Source organism: Maylandia zebra, linkage group LG9 (genome assembly GCF_041146795.1).
Source record: "Maylandia zebra isolate NMK-2024a linkage group LG9, Mzebra_GT3a, whole genome shotgun sequence".
NCBI lineage: Eukaryota > Metazoa > Chordata > Actinopteri > Cichliformes > Cichlidae > Maylandia > Maylandia zebra.
In genome coordinates, this window is record NC_135175.1 from 27,827,773 (window position 1) to 27,847,849 (window position 20,077).

The 20,077-nt window shown below is 41.7% G+C and overlaps 1 protein-coding gene across 1 annotated transcript in view; it reads right to left on the reverse strand.

The window, feature by feature from the left end:
- Positions 1-20,077, reverse strand: part of tmtopsb (teleost multiple tissue opsin b) — a 49,800-nt gene that overhangs the window by 16,882 nt on the left and 12,841 nt on the right. The window contains exon 2 of the mRNA XM_004551850.3: positions 18,666-18,994. Coding sequence (XP_004551907.1) covers positions 18,666-18,994 — 329 coding nt within the window. The remainder of the gene's footprint in view (positions 1-18,665; positions 18,995-20,077) is intronic.

The following is a 20,077-nucleotide window of genomic DNA, read 5'->3' on the forward strand; positions in this document are numbered from 1 at the left end:
ATTTATACTTATTTTGTTGATGAAACCTTTAAAAAAAAACACAGGTATGGCTTTCTTGTGTTAGTGAGTTTATGACGTTATCAGTTAATGCCGGTGAACGCTTTAGTCACTGGGATTAAATCAGAACTGAAGCATTGTCTGTGCTGTTAAATGTTAAATGGACAAACATTAAATACTGGTCTCTTGTGGCATGTAATTAATTTAAACATGGACGTCATCCAACATGTCAACTACTTCCAGGTTTAAACATGCACTTGGCACGCACTGGTTTGTATTACAGACAACAAACATGCACTTGTGTTTAGGCACTTGTGCTTGTTTCCATTATGTGTCAACTGTTGAAATTTCAAGTAAAAAAATGAACATTTGGAGAACAAAATCACGTCTTCCACATTACTCTCAGCAAACTGTAGCCTCTCAATCCATGTGACAGCTGCTGTGTCAGCTGGACGTGGAGGATGTTTGAAGATTATTTCAAGCCTTTACCCCCTGAAGCACATTTTTAAGGCAGAGTGTGCTAGAAAAACTAAGATATGTTTGGACATGTGACAGCATCAGGTCAGACATAGCGCACAAAGTGTCACACGATCAAGGACATGTTCCATCACATTGCTGGGTTGACGGTTGGAGTTTGCATACAAGCAGAATGTGTGAGCATCTCTAGCTTTTCTTTGGAAATGATGAATCTGAACTAAGTTATAGATGTTAAGTAGAATGATAAGTAAAACATGGGCGTCAAAGGCTCCTGTACACAGCAGTGGACAGAAGCTCAAGACTTTCCCTGATGAGTTTCTGCAGGAATCAAAATCTCATCAGTACTAAGCTGAACAAACATTTGCCATATTTCATGCCTGAGAGATTTAAAGCATGTCCTACAGACCTCATCTGGTTGAAAGAAGAGTACATCTGGATCTTCTCTGTAAATAAATATTGTCTAATGTTATGAATATAAATGATTTTTAGTTAGTTAGTTTGAACTAGTCTCAAAGTAAAAAGTGTTTGTACTGTGGCACAAAGGGCAAAATTGCAATTCAGCCCTTCTGGTCATTTGTCCCAGGCAAAAGCAATTCAACAAGCAGTCTATGCATCCGTAATTCCTGAATGGAAGGAAAGTCCAGACCTTACTGTCCAATATACTGAAGGAGCTGAAGGATGAATGAGATTAAATGTGTACAGTTGTATGCAGAGCAGAAGGTTCAGTCTGCATCCTGAATCTTAAGTCTGCAACTCTTCACAAGGAGGAGATGAAAAGTTCTTGCCAGCCCATAAAACTGCAACTCTAGGCAGCACAATGTTCTCATCATTTCCTAATCAAATAGATCAGTTTTTATGGACATCAACTTCATTTTTATAAAATCACCTAAGAGATGACAGCACGGGGATAGAAAAAAGTATTATTAAGCAAGCTTTGCGTAAACCAGAGGGACAGATGCAGAAAGGAGTGGAGTAGTCAGATTACCAGATAAATAAAACTGTCTAGAGGCAAAATGTACAGCTCTGTGAAAAAGCATTCTTCTTAGTTTTTATATTTCAGATAATCAAGCAAAATTTAATATTAGACAAAGATAACCTGGGTAAATCCAAAATAAAGTTTTAAAATGATGATTTCATTTATTAAGGGGGAAAAAAGCCATCCAAACCTACCTGGTGCTGTGTGGAAAAGTAATTGCCCCTTAACCCTAATGACTGGCTCTGCTACCCTTGGCAACAAGAACTGCAATCAAGGAATTTGAATTAACTGACAATGAGTTTTTTGACTAATGTACCCCAAAACTTTCATTTTGTTTTTTTGTCCTGCTGCCGAACCCAAGCACCATCGAGCCTCAGGACATAAACCAGACATTATCCAGCCCCAGACTATCACACTACCACCACCATGTTTGGTATGATTTTCTTTTTATGAAATGCTGTTAGTTAGATTTTTTTGGAAGGCTTAATTTCTGTAACAGATTAGACTTTTTCTCATCAGTCCACAGGATATTTTCTGTGAGTCTTTCTGTTCATCTTGGTTAACGGTGGCTTTCACCTTGGATCTCTTTCTTATTGTTGAATCATGAACTCTGACCTTAACCAAGGCAGCTAATGCCTGCAGTTCTGTAGATGTTATTCTGTTGCTCATTTAACTGCATTTTGCATTTACTCGGGTCACCATTGTCTAACATCAAACTTTGTTTGATGATGTGAAACATTTAAAAGCGAGAAATACTCAGTGCTATTGAATATTCTGACCTCACATTTAGTCCTATTTTGGTAATATAAATTATTACAAAAATTCCAACTTAAAGGGGTCAACTTCAAGGGGAGGTATTAGATTTAAATTATTTGCTCCAATTGCATTGGTGGATGCTTAAATTAAACATAGATTAAAGATGGTTTAAACAGGTTTAAGCAGAGATGGATAAACTTGCAAAAAATAAGGTCAGCCAAAAGCTTAGGCTTTGTGTTCTGACCTAAATGCTTTAATTTAATAGTTTAATTCTTAAAACATTAGCTCAATTTTTTGCTAAAGAATTGGAGACAAATAAATGAATTGAATTGAAATAGTGTGCAGACTTGTTCCCCCTTTTAGAAAGACAAAAATATATTAAATGGTGCAGCCACCATTTAAAGTGTATGACTATTAAATTTTATCAAAATTATTTCGCATCACATCAAACTTTGGCAACTGTTTAATACATCTCATAAGCTGAGGGTTACATTAAGAAAGCTCCTTTTAAAGTCCTAATGGTAGTTATACAGAATCTCCTCGAAAAGACAACCCACGGTGAAATTTCCTGTCTGTTTCACCAGTTCCAAAGTATTAAATTGAACCATATTAGTAAGACTGTTACACATAAAGCAAGCCAATGGTTTGAACTTCCTTTCATTTTCAGTCTAAGAGTGGTGAGGTTACTCGAGGCTGTCACTCTGTTTAAAGTCATCAAGGTTGCAAAGAAGGTCTAAAAGGTCAGGGACAAGGGCACAGAGTTCCACAGGAGGCAACAGTAATGTTGCTTTTTCCACTCACTGGGGAGAAAGCTGTCGCATCCCATGTCAATTACAGTTTTGCAGACTGAGTCTGAGTTGCTCACCTTAACAGTGAATGACTTGCAAAACAGCTCTACCTGCTCTATCTGCAAAGCTTCTGCTGAGGTGTTTTTCAATGCTGCTACCAAACCACTCCTATAACCTGCTATTACTGGAGGGATCTTCTCTTTTGGTCATTTGTTTACATTCAGTGCCAGTACGTACACTCTACTCTTTCATCGCTATGTTTGTCATTTTAGCTTATTTTAAAGCCTCCTTTCTACTTTCTTTTTCAGTCCTGACTGGTAATCATGGGTACCTACTACTCTTTTTCTTGTCTCTTCATTCTGAATAAGAGAAAAAACTGGAATCCAATAGCTTTATTTGCACTCAATAGCCAATTCTTGCCTTCTGCTGGAGGCCTCTCTATCGGTTGTGTTAAATGAAGAGAAACAAACATATCTTTCATTTCGTTTTCTCCTTTCTTTCTCAGCTACTCCCATCTCTCTCACTGACACAGCCACATAGACATCTCCAGCTAGTCTGTGGAGATGCATTTCATCGCCTTCCTCTCGTCAGTCATGTGTCACATTGTGCTTTTTGTTTTTGTTTGATTTGAGGTGCAATATAACTTTATTCTCATAGGATGTCAATCAAAATTTGATCCAAGATGATCGTCATGGGGTTTTTTTTCAAGCTAAAATAATTGTGCTTGCCTTTGCATGTTTGCAGACTGAGATTCGGAGTCATTTTTAGTAGTAGCACCTGTAGTATCAGTTTATAAACCTGTGCATCAGCAATCAACCAAAAGTAACCTAATAATAGAATAAAATCTATATAGGCAGAAAACAACAAGTACATTTAAAACAATATATTGATATATATCATTATGATAATTAATGCATAAAGATTTGATGAAAAGTCTTTGTGGTACTTCACACACAAAAGCTCCGTCAGCTGAAAATTATACACCAGGTTCTTGCAGTACACGTATTCTTAAAGAAGCTTTAAGGCTAAGAAACAGAAACATTTTAATAAATATGTTTGAAATCTCTGACGGGCCCCATCAATAAAACAGATACTTTGCTGACTTTGTTTTTCTGCCAGTGAATGGGAGTAGTGCATTTCAGTAGATTCTCATTTTTTTTCAAGGTTTAACATATCAGCTGTCAGTGTTGTGTGCTGCAATAGAAAAGAGCGAAGTGTTTACAGAACCAGGATGCTGTGTTTGTTAAACCAAGAGCGGTTTAGTTATGAGATTGTTTTAGAATGGGGAACACGTTCTGATTAATTTCACTTAATTTAGCTACTTGGGGATTAAACTATTTTTATTACATATTATCAGGCACATTAAGACTATGAAGGGAGAATGATGGTTTTTGTTCTTTAATTAGTGGCAAAATTAACCAGCTTTAAACCGCATCTTTAGCCACTTTGTTAGCAGTTTGTCTTTATGGTTTGTCATGGGTAGCGCAGTTTGTCACACCTGTCAAACTGCGCTGTCTATGAAGGGGTATGTTGTTCGTGTGAACTGACCATGTGAGATCCTCCGCCAGATGTACAGCTAGGAAACGGAAGCTGTTCAATCTTTCCACAGCAGCGCTGTTGATGGTGATCGGGTATGTGCTTTACTACACCTCTAGAAGGTCATGGGTGACTGTGGCTCATGGGGTTGAGAAGCGCATCTGTAACTGGAAGGTCGCCGGTTCGATCCCCGGGCTCTCTGTCCTGGTCGTTGTGTCCTTGGGCAAGACACTTTACCCTACCGCCTACTGGTGCTGGCCAGAGGGGCCGATGGCGAGATATGGCAGCCTCGCTTCTGTCAGTCTGCCCCAGGGCAGCTGTGGCTACAACTGTAGCTGCCTCCACCAGTGAGTGAATATTCATTCGCTCACTGTAAAGTGCTTTGGGTGCCTTGAAAAGCGCTACATATAAATCCAATCCATTATTATCATTAGAAGTCCACTATCATCTCTTCTGTTTTTGTGACATTGAGGGTGAGATGGTTCTCTTAGCAATAAAGTTTAAAGGCACTGAGATCCTCCTTCACAATAAAATAAGAGATACTAGTGGCCGTGCAGTCGTAGGTGTAGAGTGAGGACAGGAGAGAGCTCAGTATACACCCCTCACGTAACAACGCGCTGCCATCTGCAAAGGCTGCGTAACATCATACCAGTGACATCGGATACACAGGTCACACCTCGCTGCGGTCATACCCGTCACACTGCGCTGCGTGACGTAACACTGTGCTGTCTATGAAGGTGTATGCTGTTTGTGTGAACTGACCATGTGAGATCCTCTGCCAGATGTACAGCTAGGAAACGGAAGCTGTTCCCTCTTTACACAGCAGTGCCATTGATGGTGATTGGGGTATGTGCTCTTCTACACCTCCAGAAGTCCACTATCATTTCTTCTGGTTTTGTAATATTGAGGGTGAGTGGTAGTCTTATCACTGGAGTAAAAAGGCACTGACATCCTCCTTGTAAACTGTCACCCACCATTGTTGTGTCATCCGCAAACTTGAGAATGAAATTTTAGATTCCAGTGGCCGTGCAGGCGTAGGTGTAGAGTGAGGACAGGAGAGAGTTTAGTATACGCCCCTGACGTAACGCCGCGCTGCCCTCTTCTAAAGCTGCATGACTTCGCACCCGTCACACCGTGCTGCGGGACGTATACAAGTTCAGAATACACCTTTGACGTAACACCACTCTGCCGTCTGCGAAGGCAGAATGGTGTTACACCGCAACATAGCATTCACACCGGTCACCCAGTTCACACTGCACTGCCTCACACCAGTCACACCAGTTGCACCTTGCTGCTGTCTGCGAAGGTTGTTTGACGCCACATCAGTCACACAGATTAGAAACGCGCTGCTGTCACACCCATCACGCTGCCCGTCACACCTGTCACACCGTGCTGCCTGCGCGTTTTAACTGTCAGCTCGGTTTAACGGGTATCACAGTTTCATGGGTAGCGCGGTTTCACGGGTAGCGCGTTTTCACGGGTAGCGCGTTTTCACAGGTAGCGAGGTTTAACAGGTAGCGCGGTTTAATGGGTAGCGCGGCTTTACGGGTAGCGCGGTTTACCGGGTAGCGCGGTTTCACGGGTAGCGCGGTTTCATGGGTAGCGTGGTTTAACGGGTAGCGCGGTTTAATGGGTAGTGCGGTTTCACGGGTAGCGCGGTTTAACGGGTAGCGCGTTTTCACGGGTAGCGCGTTTTCACGGGTAGCGCGGTTTAACGGGTAGCGCGGTTTAACGGGTAGCGCGTTTTCACGGGTAGCGCGGTTTAACGGGTAGCGCGGTTTAACGGGTAGCGCGTTTTCACGGGTAGCGCGGTTTAACGGGTAGCGCGTTTTCACGGGTAGCGCGGTTTAATGGGTAGCGCGGTTTAACGGGTAGCGCGGTTTACCGGGTAGCGCGGTTTAACGGGTAGCGCGGTTTCATGGTTTCACCACACTGTCATGGGTAGCGCGGTTTGTCACACCCGTCAAACTGCGCTGTCTATGAAGGGGTATGTTGTTTGTGTGAACTGACCATGTGAGATCCTCAGCCAGATGTACAGCTAGGAAACGGAAGCTGTTCAATCTTTCCACAGCAGCGCTGTTGATGGTGATCGGGGTTATGCTTTACCACACCTCTAGAAGTCCACTATTATCTCTTCTGTTTTTGTGACATTGAGGGTGAGATGGTACACCCCTGATATAACACCACACTGCCGTCTGCTAAGGCTGAATGACTTAACACCAGCCTGCGGTGTGATTGGTGACTTCGCACCGGTCACACCGCACTGCCGTCACACCGGTCGCACCCTTCATACCACTCAGCCTGACGTAACAAGGTGCTGCTGTCTGCGAAGGTTGCATGACGTCACATCTGTCATATAGATTAGAAACACCCTGCCGTCACACCCGTCACACCCGTCACACTGTCCGTCACACCCATCACACCGTGCTGCCTGTGGGGTTTGACTGGCTGTGCGGTTTAAGGGAGAACAGACGCTTTTTGAGTACAACAAATTTCTAGTGCTTGTGTTCACAATCTACATACAACATACAAATTTGACTCGTGCTTCGCTCGAGGCATGTTGGCGTATGACAGGAGGGGCAAACAGTTGCTACCTTCCTGTCTTAGTTCCCATTGCAAAGGTAACACCTTTTTCAAATAGGTGTTGGACAGTCACATCAGCCGGTGGGGTTTTCCTCACTCTTGGAAGTCTCATTGCTGCTCAGTTTGGGGCTTTCACTGTAGTATAAGCTCTCTCTTTCATGTGTAGCATAAACCCAGAGGTCTCAGGTAGATCTAGTGAAGTCTCCAAAGTTTGGATAACTTCCAAGCTGGGAAGCTTCCTATCGACATGACAAATAGAGTCTTTATTCTTAAAGATGACTGACAGTGGCCCTACTCCCTTTGATGCTGTATGATGTATGAGCACGTTTTCACGGGTAGCGCGGTTTCATGGGCAGCATGGTTTCGCGGGTAGCGCAGTGTCACGGGTAGCGCAGTTTGTCACTCCCGTCTATGAAGGGGTATGTTGTTCGTGTGAACTGACCATGTGAGATCCTCCGCCAGATGTACAGCTAGGAAACGGAAGCTGTTCAATCTTTCCACAGCAGCGCTGTTGATGGTGATCGGGTATGTGCTTTACTACACCTCTAGAAGGTCATGGGTGACTGTGGCTCATGGGGTTGAGAAGCGCATCTGTAACTGGAAGGTCGCCGGTTCGATCCCCGGGCTCTCTGTCCTGGTCGTTGTGTCCTTGGGCAAGACACTTTACCCTACCGCTTACTGGTGCTGGCCAGAGGGGCCGATGGCGAGATATGGCAGCCTCGCTTCTGTCAGTCTGCCCCAGGGCAGCTGTGGCTACAACTGTAGCTGCCTCCACCAGTGAGTGAATATTCATTCGCTCACTGTAAAGTGCTTTGGGTGCCTTGAAAAGCGCTACATATAAATCCAATCCATTATTATCATTAGAAGTCCACTATCATCTCTTCTGTTTTTGTGACATTGAGGGTGAGATGGTTCTCTTAGCAATAAAGTTTAAAGGCACTGAGATCCTCCTTCCATCCATCCATCTTCATCCGCTTATCCGAGGTCGGGTCGCGGGGGTAGCAGCCTAAGCAAAGAGGTCCAGACCTCCCTCTCCCCAGCCACCTCCTCCAGCTTGTCCGGGGGAATACCAAGGCGTTCCCAGGCCAGCCGAGAGATATAATCTCTCCAGCGTGTCCTGGGTCTGCCCCGGGGCCTCCTCCCGGTGGGACATGCCTGGAACACCTCGCCCAGGAGGCGCCCAGGAGCATCCTTGCCAGATGCCCGAACCACCTCAGCTGGCTCCTTTCGATGTGGAGCAGCAGCTGCTCTACTCTAAGCCCCTCCCGGATGGCCGAACTTCTCACCCTATCTCTAAGGGAGAGGCCAGCCACCCTTCGGAGGAAGCTCATTTCCGCCGGATTGGGGCTGCGGCTGCAGTAATGCGGGCGCTGCACCGGTCAGTCGTGGTGAAGAGGGAGCTGAGTGTAAAAGCGAAGCTCTCAATTTACCGGTCGATCTACGTCCCTACCCTCACCTATGGCCACGAGCTGTGGGTAGTGACCGAAAGAACGAGATCGCGGATACTGAGATCCTCCTTCACAATAAAATAAGAGATACTAGTGGCCGTGCAGTCGTAGGTGTAGAGTGAGGACAGGAGAGAGCTCAGTATACACCCCTCACGTAACAACGCGCTGCCATCTGCAAAGGCTGCGTAACATCACACCAGTGACATCGGTTACACAGGTCACACCTCGCTGCGGTCATACCCGTCACATAATGCTAATGCTAATGCTAAATTGTTTTAAATTACGGGCTCCGAGGTTTCAATAAAACTGTAAAGGATTACAAATGTGGAGTAAAGCAAGCAAAACTCACATTGCTAGCAAAGATGCAGAAGCCTGAAGGAACTCTTCTCCCTCTTCAGTTTCAGTTTCTTCTGCTTGGTATGTGGCTTGAACAAACACACTCAAGAGATTCAATCGCAAAACTAAGGGGATGGCTTTATTTGTTTGTCCTGCAAGTGTGAAAAATACATGCTGTGTAAGCAAGGGATTATCTTAACCCCAGGTAACCTTACGCCTACGCCGCTGTGAGACGACAAACATCAGCACACATACAAGGCAGCAAAGCAAAGCTAAACGCATTCCCCAGCTGATGCCAATCTTCCTCACCGTGAGCATTTTCTCTTGTCTGTCTCCACGGGAAGCTGCATTTTGCTGCGGTTAATTAGAAAACTTGCCAGCGATCCTCACGCAACATTCGATTATAAAATCACCACATCACAACAAAGCTGAGAAAATGATTAGGATCCTTATCAGCTCATTAACCAGAGGGACTATCAGTTCAACTCTTGTTTTAAGATTCTGGCAACAAGTTTGTTTTAATAAATCACTTATCAACTTGGTAATTAGAATGATCGCCACCAGCCGTGAATGAAAGATTTCTAAGACGCAGAACTAATACATGAAACAAAGAGCTATCTTCCTGCCTTAGGGGCTTACTCTGTAGAAACATGGCTTAATTTAGTGGACAGAAAGAAACAATCTTTCTCAAACTTTCCTCAGTATCTTTCTGTGAAAACAAACTGCATATTGTTCTTTTATTGACCAGCAAAACCAGCAGATCTGATGTGGTTAAGCGAAATGAAAATGTCACTGACTGTTCAGTATAAAAGAAAATTCCCACTGATTGCATCCATTTAGCTTTTTATTACAGAGTGACAGGAAGGATTTATTAGCACACTTTCTCTACCACTGCAGTGATTGTTTGGCTGTATAATATAGCTGACATATTTATCAAGTTACCTAACAATTCTCAACCTACATGTGTCTCCAGTGAATAAAAGTCCAGTATTTACACTCCTCGTTTGCTCTGCACCAAGTCCTGAGACACCAACTTCTGGGTCATTTTAGGCGCTCTCCCTTAAAGCCAACATTTTTCTGATTGGATGCCGGTGGCCTAGCAGGTGACTTTGACTGAGATGATTGAATAAAGGATATCTGCTCTCAACGACAACATATAGAGCCAAGAATAAAAACTCCCTGAATGCTAGTGTCTGGATCACTCTTACATGTACACATGTACATATACTGACTTAATTATATAAAACTTTGGCTACTTATGCTTAATCTGAACCATGTTAGGAGTGCACATTTGTAGACCAATTCTGCTTTACAATAATGATCTGAGATCATGAATGAAGATGATCTGTTGTAATCTTACAAGAAATCCAACTCTACAGATGAGCCTTTAATGGCAGATGCAAATAGGAAAAATATGGAGTGCAAAAATGTAAAGAAAGTGGAAATCAAAGCACAAGGAAGCATCCCTGAAGAAATTAACAAAGAAACATTACCAGACGACTTGACAAGGACAGAGAGGAAACACGGGTCTTTATACACACAGAGACTAACTGGTAATGAGAAACAGGAAGGAGAGGGTCACAGATGAATATAATTAACAAACAGGTAAACACACTTCATAGTAAAACAGGAAGTAAACAAGGGAAACATGGTCACAAACAAGAAGTATGAGACAAGGAAACAAAAAGGACCAATGCATAAACACAGAGTGAGTCAGGCACAGATATAACAGGAATGCTGGGAAACCTACTTTGACCATATAATAATAATAAAAATAGATTAAAATGAAAAGACAAGAAAACAAAACCTCAACAGAATATATGTCAAATAGACACAATAATAAAATATTTTGCAATGTAAAATTCTGTCCAGAGACCAGTTGGCAACCTTCTGGCAACCACTGATCACAGGGCAAACGTGTATTTGGGGCTAGGTGAAGTTGGTTGTGGAGAGGTGTGTAGTGCTACACCACAAGCATCCTTGCAATTGCTTTGGCAGTGGATAAAGATGAAACCATGAAGTGCAACAGATACCAGAACTGGAGACAAACCAACATGTTTCAAAAAGCCCAACTTTTACTTTGAAGGGTAAAGTTTCCAGTTAGCATCACACTTTCCTCACGTGTTTTCAGTGCAGCAGCCTTTTTCCAGCTGATTTTACCTGGAAATAGTCAGCAGACATTCACCAACTTGCTGCTGAATCTACATTTTATATCTCTAGACCTGTGTGACTGAAGACTAAAGCTACGTCCACACATACCCGGGTATTTTTGAAAACGCAGATTTTTCTCTGCGTTTGCATCTTTCGTCCACACGTAAACGACGTTTTCGGTCACTGAAAATGGAGATTTCTAAAAACGCCTGCCAGGGTGGAGACTTTCAAAAACTCAGTTTTTGCATTTACGTGTGGACGAGAAAAATGGTGAAAACGCAGCGTCAAAGGTGTGCGCCACGTTATTGTTTCAGTGAAATGAATTTCTACAATACTGTTACTGTTAATTGTACTCTCTGCAGTGTTTAAATGCTTACATATACACACACAGTTACTGTCCCTCCACACATATGACTCGGTTCTGCTTCTATGCCCCATCTTTGTTTACTTTTTCCCACCGAGGCTTCTAGACTTCTGATTGGCCAACATTTCTGCACGGTTAGGAATATATCTCCACCTGTTGCTTTGGCATGTTCCTAGCAGCGTTTTTCTTCATTTCTGCGTATACGTGTGGACGGGATTCTTTTTTAAAACGAAAATGAAAAATCTCAGTTTTCAAGAATACCCGTGTACGTGTGGACGTAGCCTAAGAACCATAGATGTAGAAAGTAAGCACCAGCACAACAACACAGAGAACATTAACTGAGACTCAGAAATCATCAGAAACAAGAATGAAGACAGAAGAAACCATCTGTCTATGACTATATCTTTTTTTGTTTGTTTGCTTGTTTGTTTAACACACTTGTTTAATATGAATAAAACCAGACACAGTTTTCTAAAAAATCTTAATCATTACCAAAAAAAAACTGTTTATGTAAGATGATCCAGGTTTGACTTGGTGTCGACCACAGGAAACTGTGAAGGGCATTAAAAAAACAGAGTGTATACAGTAACTGCCAAAACGACATTAAAAAAATATCGCAGCTGTCAATCTCAATAGTCATCTTCCTGCTCAGCTATACTCTCTGCTTGTTTTTTTTTTTTGGGGGGGGGGGGGTCCTTGTTCTCTACACCTACATCCATCAATGTACCTGCCATCACTGACAGGATGCAGTATGCTAAAAGACTTCTCACTACATCTGGCCCGTCTTCCTCTGCTTAATTAATTCAGATGGCGTCACTGATAAAGTAACCGAGTCTGCAGCATCACTTTCTTTATCTGTACCAACTGCTCCACTCCTTGTCTCCATATCTTAAGGAATTTAATCACAGTTTACGATAGAATGTGAATTTAAATGATGCTTTGAAATCTGATATGGTTAATGTAATAAGGTTTAATCCTCTTTGGACAACAAACATGCACATTTGCAACATATTTTTGGGACAATCCATCTGATGGGTTGAAATATCTCAGTATGGATAAAAGGAAGCCAACTGATGGTGACCTCCAGAGATTACCAGCCTCCACGTTAGCGATGCAGAAGAAGACTGACTTTGAAAAGTTACAATGTGACGTGTTTGCATTTAGTATGGGGTCATGCTTTTAATGTTAATACAACCAAAACAGTTGCATTATTGAGACTTCAGTGAAGGTGTGTAACTATTTTCTTCTTCGCTTACTCACAGGTAACACTGCAATACAGAGAATATTTGAACTAGTGATTATTGCATACAGTTACACTTAAATTGAGTCTCTGCTCCAAACAACTAGTAAAAAAAAGTTCCTTATGCTTGCAGGCATGGAAAAGACCCAGAGAAGCACGGTACATGAACTAGCAAATGGTGTGGCAAATTAAATTCTTGTGCAAACAACATCAACACAGACAACACCCACAGGGCTAATAGAAACGAACAGTTCCCACAGTTAATGTGAAGACATATGATGCACAGCCGAAGACTGAGGCAACCCTAATTCTTAGACTCACTGTGCATGTAGCTGTCACAGATTAACATGAAGGACATACATCACAACGAAGGCAATGACAAACAGGCATCCATGCAGAAAGAGAACAAGGAGAATTAAGGGAGCCATTGTTTGTGTATAAACAGACAAGCAGAATATTTACAGCAGTGATTTGGAAATAGTTTTATCAATTAATTTATATTATTTTTTCATCCATCCATTCGCTTCCGCTTATCCTTTTCAGGGTTGCGGGGGGCGCTGGAGCCTATCCCAGCTGTCATAGGGCGAGAGGCAGGGTACACCCTGGACAGATCGCCAGTCTGTCGCAGGGCCAACACACAAGGACAGACAACCATTCACACCTAGTGGCAATTTGTATTATCCAATTAACCTATCCCCACAAGCTGCATGTCTTTGGACGGTGGGAGGAAGCCGGAGTACCCGGAGAGAACCCACGCAAACACGGGGAGAATATGCAAACTCCACACAGAAAGACCCCGGCCTGATGGTGGAATTGAACTCAGGACCTTCTTGCTGTGAGGCAACAGTGCTAACCACCGTGCCACCGTGCTGCTTTTTTCAAATGAATTTATTTCAACTAGTTGACGGGTTAGGCTCAATCACTCAACATGATCTTCACTTAGTTTTATATTTGTGAAAGACATTTTCAGATGATTATTGTAAATATTTCCCATTTTTCCTTCAATCATCACAGATTATGACCCTAAACCCAACACTAATGCTATACAGAAGACACAAAAATGCCCATTCTGACATGCTTCAAAAGCTGTATGTTTGGTACTTTTTGATGTTCTCTAAAGTTAGTGTTGGGGTTACCACTGACAGCTTAAACACATTTTGCCTTTTTAAGTTTGTTGCAAACTGATTTTGCATTACTCTGTTAAATCCTTCACCGATTTCTGGTTGAAGTGTAGAAGATTTTAGCCTAAACTCTGAACCTCAGAGATGGTTTTATTAATTTCATCAGCACATATAAACTACTAGGTACAAATCTTTATAGGTTATGAGATCCTAATAACAAATTTTGAGATCTGTGTTTATATCACAAACTAACACAAAGAAAACTATCTGTCCTTTTAGCAGTACAGCTGAATCAATGTGTCCTCTGCTGCCTGCAGTAAATAATGCAGGATTATCCATGATGGATTACAGTTTGTTCAGTGACCTTTCTTCCACAGCTGTAAAAATGTCCAATTTTCAGCCAGTCACAGAAACAGCCTTCCAAATACGCTTATTCAGCCTGGTGGTGTTAATCGCTCTGATGTCTGTGTAGGTTCTCAGTCATCCAGGAAAAAAGAAGGCAACTGGACTTCTTTAAGTTTGTGAATACATTTCACTTGGCATCCAAGAGGCTTCTCCAGAGTCCCAGGTATTAGACACCTGGAACTACTCACCAACTTAAAGAAGTCCTCCGGTCGCTTTCTTTTTTCAGATTTCAAGCTGCTAGCTAAAATGCTGCTCTCCCTGCAGACCACAGCTAAGTGCACTACTTCATTTTGCTGCACACATTGAAGGATCAGCTTCCTTAGAAAACAGAGCTCTTGCTCTTGCTCTTGCACTTTTATGCTACAGCCTACTGTTGAAATGGACAGCCAGGTACACGTACCCCTCTACCACATAAACATCCCATCCTAGGACAGACACAGACTGTAGCTGTCTTTTTCCTTCTGAAGTTGATCACCATTTCTCTGGTCTTATTCAGGTTCAGAAGCAGATTCCTCTCACACCACTCCACAAATCCACTAGTGTTTTGTACTCCTACTGCCCATTCAACCACTGTAAAATCAGATTATTTCTATATGTGGCATGGTGAGCAGGAATGGAGGAATGGAGACAGCACAACCCCCTGTGCAGCTCTGCACAGTCTGACATGCTGCAGCTTGTTTGTCGGGTAGTCAATAATCAATTTTTGCAGCATGTCATAAAGATGACACAACAGTAGGACAGTGGGAGCACTGTTTGTTCACAATAGGAGGGCCCTGTGTTCAAATTCACCAGCCAGCTGTGTGGACTTGTGCCTGCATGGGTTCTGCAGCCTCGTCTCACAGTCCAAAGACAGGCATGCTGGGTTAAATATCCCTAGATGTGAATGTGAATGGGCATCTATGCCTCTGTGTTTGCCCTGCAACAGTGGTGAGCTGTTCAGGGTGTACCTCACATTTTGCCCAGTTTGATTGCCCAGTGAGATTGCTATTAAACATGAAGGAGGAGGTGGGACCTCAATATCACATCTCCACCCCCATCTGCTTTACAGAATATCCTTACAAATGAGCAGGGAGCCCACTGGCTCCACTTCTGTTAAGTTTTATCCAAAGATTCTATGTTATGCACCCACCATCATATGGTCCATATGGTTTAGTAACTCATCTCTGACCTTGAGTATGTAACTCATCCCATCTCTCCACCTAAAGAACAACTTACTTTGGAGCTGCTTCTGTGTAAATTGTTAAAATCATAATATTATAATGTTTAACCTAATTAATGACCCTAATAGAACGACATATTACAGACAGGCACCATCAGCCTGAAAAGAAGAATGTATTTATATTCATGAATAAAAAGAAGTTAACATGTGTCACCATCAGAGATTGGCAGTAACGCGTTACTTGTAACGCGTTACTGTAATCCGATTACTTTTTTCAAGTAACGAGTAAAGTAAGGGATTACTATTCCAAAAACGGTAATTAGATTACCGTTACTTTCCCGTAGGAACGCTGCGTTACTGCGTTACTAAAACCGTGATTTTTTGCGAGAATGTCTCATGACAGTGACGTAAGCAAGTGCAACGTTCATGACTACAGCTGTGTGCAGATCAACAACGGACAATATATCGAGTGCAGGAGAGAGTATGAGCATGCAGCATTTAAAGCGTGGAAGTACTGACCTTACTTTGAGTTTGATTCCATAAAAAGTGACAAAAACATTAGTGTCCGTTGTGCGTGGGAAGAAAACTTCTTTTTACAGCGAAAAAAACCCCTAAACTTCCAAGCAAGCACCAAGTGCGCTACAACGTAATGGGAAATTCACAGAGAAACTCGCGGAGTCTTCCACTGACCGCTGCGGCACACCTGCACCAGGGTAAACCTCCGCCTACCCAACTCCTGCTTTACAGGTGAAAATAGAGCAAAAGGACCGCTAGTCTTTGACTTTATTTATTTTCTGCTGTGTTTTACTTGCATCTATTTGAAAGAGTGAGTGTAAACACACAAAAAAAATTATTTTATGTGCTGGAGTGTGCAGAAAATAGGTTTAAATATTAAACAAATTTCTTCCAGTCAGAGAATGTTGCATATAATAAAATTTTTGCTTGATGCATAAAGTTAAAAGATTAAAACGAATAAAATAAGTTTTAAAAAGGGACTTTTCCATTTGATTACATTTTGTATGATGGATTGTGCAGAAAAAGTAGAATTGGGCTATATCACCTTTTCAGGTTGTAAATTGTGTTTTTAAAAAGTAACTAAGTAACTAAGTAATTAATTACTTTTAAAAATAAGTAATCAGTAAAGTAACAGGATTACGTTTTGGGGGAAGTAATCAGTAATTAGTTACTGATTACTTTTTTCAAGTAACTTGACCAACACTGGTCACCATATTACATGCAATGAAATAAAAGTAAAAGAAACATTGGCAAATCAGCGTTCCTTCTCTTGTACATTTTTCATAACATTCACATGTTTTTTGTTTGTTTTTTATTTGGGCTTTTCCATAAAGAGTTTTCGGCGCTACAGTTAGCCGGCGCTGAGCGTGAAAGCCTGTATCCTCGAGGTTTAATGAAGTGCCTCAGCAGTGTGTAATGGAGACAGTTGCCTATAATCTTGTCATTAACACCACGCTGCAGACTGAAGCTCTGTGCTGCTCTTCATTTTTCTTACCAAACTACCATTTTCAGCTTTCTAATGTGAAAATCAGTCAAAGTCAGGCTTTAAAATATTGAATGTTACTGTTACTAGTTATTGATATTCACTGACCAATCACAATATTTACCTGATTGTTGTTGTTTTTTTATTACATGAAGATCTTGAATGACCATTTGTCATCTGTTTCTGTGCTAAGTATAGTACGATTGTATGTGGCAGGTAATGGAGTATTTTGCTTTACAGTCCACTGATTCGTGCTCTTACGTTTTAAAGTTATATGGATTTTACATATGAGTAATAATGTCACACTGATGATGTAGCTAATGCTACTAGCTGGTAAAAACACTGTGCAAGGCAGACTTAATCTCATTATTGTTGGAATGATTGAGGCATTTTCTATCTTTGCATATATATCTTGCCCTTATGTCTGATTAAAATGATGTATTTTCATAAATACAGCAGTATGTGGTAAGCAAGATAATGCAGAAGTTATATTTAAGTTTAAATTAGCAGAAATTCCATTATTTTAAATAATGGAAATCCCTATGGCCCAGAAGCTTACTTTTCTCCACTCTTAGATCCTTATGGTGTCAAAAAGCCAAGAACTATTTAATATGGGCATAAGGCAGAATGCTAAAAAAAGAATGAAGCTGGAAATAAGCAACAAAATCCTAGTTTAATCCATAGAGCAAAGCACTTTAAACCAGGAGAGGAGGGAAATAGAAAGATTACACCTGAAGGGAATAATAATACTCTAAATCCTAAAGTGTGAAATTTATCTTCAGCTTTTTCCTCCAAGTTATAGTCCTGTGGTTTGTGTTTGTATTATGTGAAGTTAAACTCATTTTGAAAATAAATAAATAAACTACATCAAAATAAATTATTAGAAAATGTTTAAACAACAAACCAGAAGCACTCTGAGAGCATAAACCTCCTCCAAAGTTCACTCTCTAGGTAGTATTTAATTTTAAGGAAAAATTATTAGAATTTGACCTCCTTCAAGGTCATAAATACAGAAGTCAAATGTGAGATGATATCTTAAATATCTATGCTGTACTTTCTATATGTTGACAATACACAACACACAAAATGCTTGAACTAGAGGAACTCCAAACCTCTGATTGGTAGTGTAAATAAAACCATTAATATTTAAAACAGAACTGAGCACACAACCTAGTTTCAGACATAACCGGAGCCGTTACAACAGTTCACCGGCTCAGCAGCAATATGAAGACACAATTTATGACTGTCATCCAGAATTCAGGTCATGATTTCCCATTTTTCTCTGTCTGCTCTTTCTTGCTTCGAGGTATCAATTATGCTCTGGCACATATGATGTGGCTTCAGAGGCTTTTAAAAGAAAACTCACAGCTGCAGTTTGACCCGAGCCTCCCCGACCGGCAGCGAAGGCGTAAAGTTAAAGACAAGAGAAGAAAACGATGTTGGCAGCTTTAATGGACGGTTGTTGAAAAGTCAAACCTGATCGGTGGTTCAAATTTCTCAGCTTTCAAGCTCAAGTCTTTGAAATGTTTGTACTCATGTTACCCGCTCTCTTGTCGGCTTTGCAGCCCCGGGCTATACAGTAAAGAGAGGCTTATGATACACTCGTGATTCGATTGAAGTCGTAGATAAGGGGCCGCTCTTGTGCTCTACATATAAATCACATAATGTATAGATGACCTTGTGGTGTCTCATCTCAAATCTGGGTCATTTCCACACAACTGTCTTGACAGTCACATCTCATGACAGAATTAGTGTTCTGTTTTTCCCGAAAGGCTCATTTTCTCACTTTGGAACAAACGCTCTCATAACATTTATATTGCAGATTCGCACCTGTCTGATGGCGTGCAGCAGCTTGCCGTAGGAGTAGAGGATGACGCCGAACGGCAGAACGAGGCAGAAGGTGAACAGGCAGATGATGTAGGAGATATTGTTTGGCGTACGTGTCCTCCAGTCAACCGAGCAGGTGGTGCCGGGACCCTCGGGACCATATCTGCTCCAGCCCAGCAGCGGAGGCACGGTCCAGGCCACGGAGTAAAGCCAGGAGAAGCAGATCCCTGCCAGGGTTGGGCGGAAGTCTCTACCGTCTGCAATAGTCTGCGCCATCATGGTGCAGTAGCGCTCGTAGGACAAAACAGCCAATGAGATGAGGGAAACAATACCTGAGGAGGGAGAAGTTCAGAACAAGTGGTCAGACCCAGATATCAAGCAAATTTTGGGCTTTTGGGAGTCAGTGAGCAGAGGAGAATGAAAAAGCTTTCCTCAGAACTGGAGCAACTGCGTTCTGTTTCCCTCAGAGTTATTGATTGATACATTTAGATACGAAGTCATGTCAATTTTCCGCTCGCTTTGATCATCTTAATAGCGTTTAACTTTGCATTGCTGGGGCACAAACAGAGGAGAATGAACTTCATTAGCTGGCATTTGCTTTGAAAGCTTTACAGTAACTGTGATGGCAAAGGCCTGCTAGATTAATTTCAATTTGTACATCTTGGAGCGCACTAAGGTTTGAGCTTTTTGTTCATCCACACGTGTTTACTTCAGGCATTATCATATGTCAACCGAATCAGAATGTTTTTGTCTCTTTGCTTATGTACTTCTTTCCACTACAGGGCCTTCAGCCTGCTCCACTCTGGGTGTAGTGGGAGGATCACACATACAACGCATTCACTGTTATTTGACTTTCTACATTCATTCATATTTATGAATTCCCATGCCTCGTAATCCCAGGTTTAACCCTCAAATAAGTCTTTGAAATGGTATGAAAGGTAAAGATAGGTGGCCATGTTTAAATTAAACTGATTGTTTCTGCCTTTGTTTTCCTGTGAGAAAATCTTGTTTCAATGACTGCTTCTTGATAAAGCGGCAACCTATAATCTATCCATTCTGCACAGCCATGTTTTGAGCAGGTGCAATCAGACATACCCCCGTTCAGTGAGTGCTTCTGTATCACTTTTAGCATTTGGCAATCATTTGTACCTACAAAAACACGGGTTACAAAGAATCCAAATAGCAGTATTCAACACATGCTCACATTTCTTTTGGTTAACTAGAGTTTGCATACTGTTTTTTTCCCTCTTTTTCAGTTCAATGTTTTGATTTTGTGCTACTGGCAGTAAGTAAAAAACTACTGAACACTGACTATTCGAACTGCAGGTAGTCATTTCCATTCAAGCTCAATCTGAAGATTGGTTTCATGATAACCAGAAAACACTAAAAAACTAAAAGGACTTTTGAAGAACTTT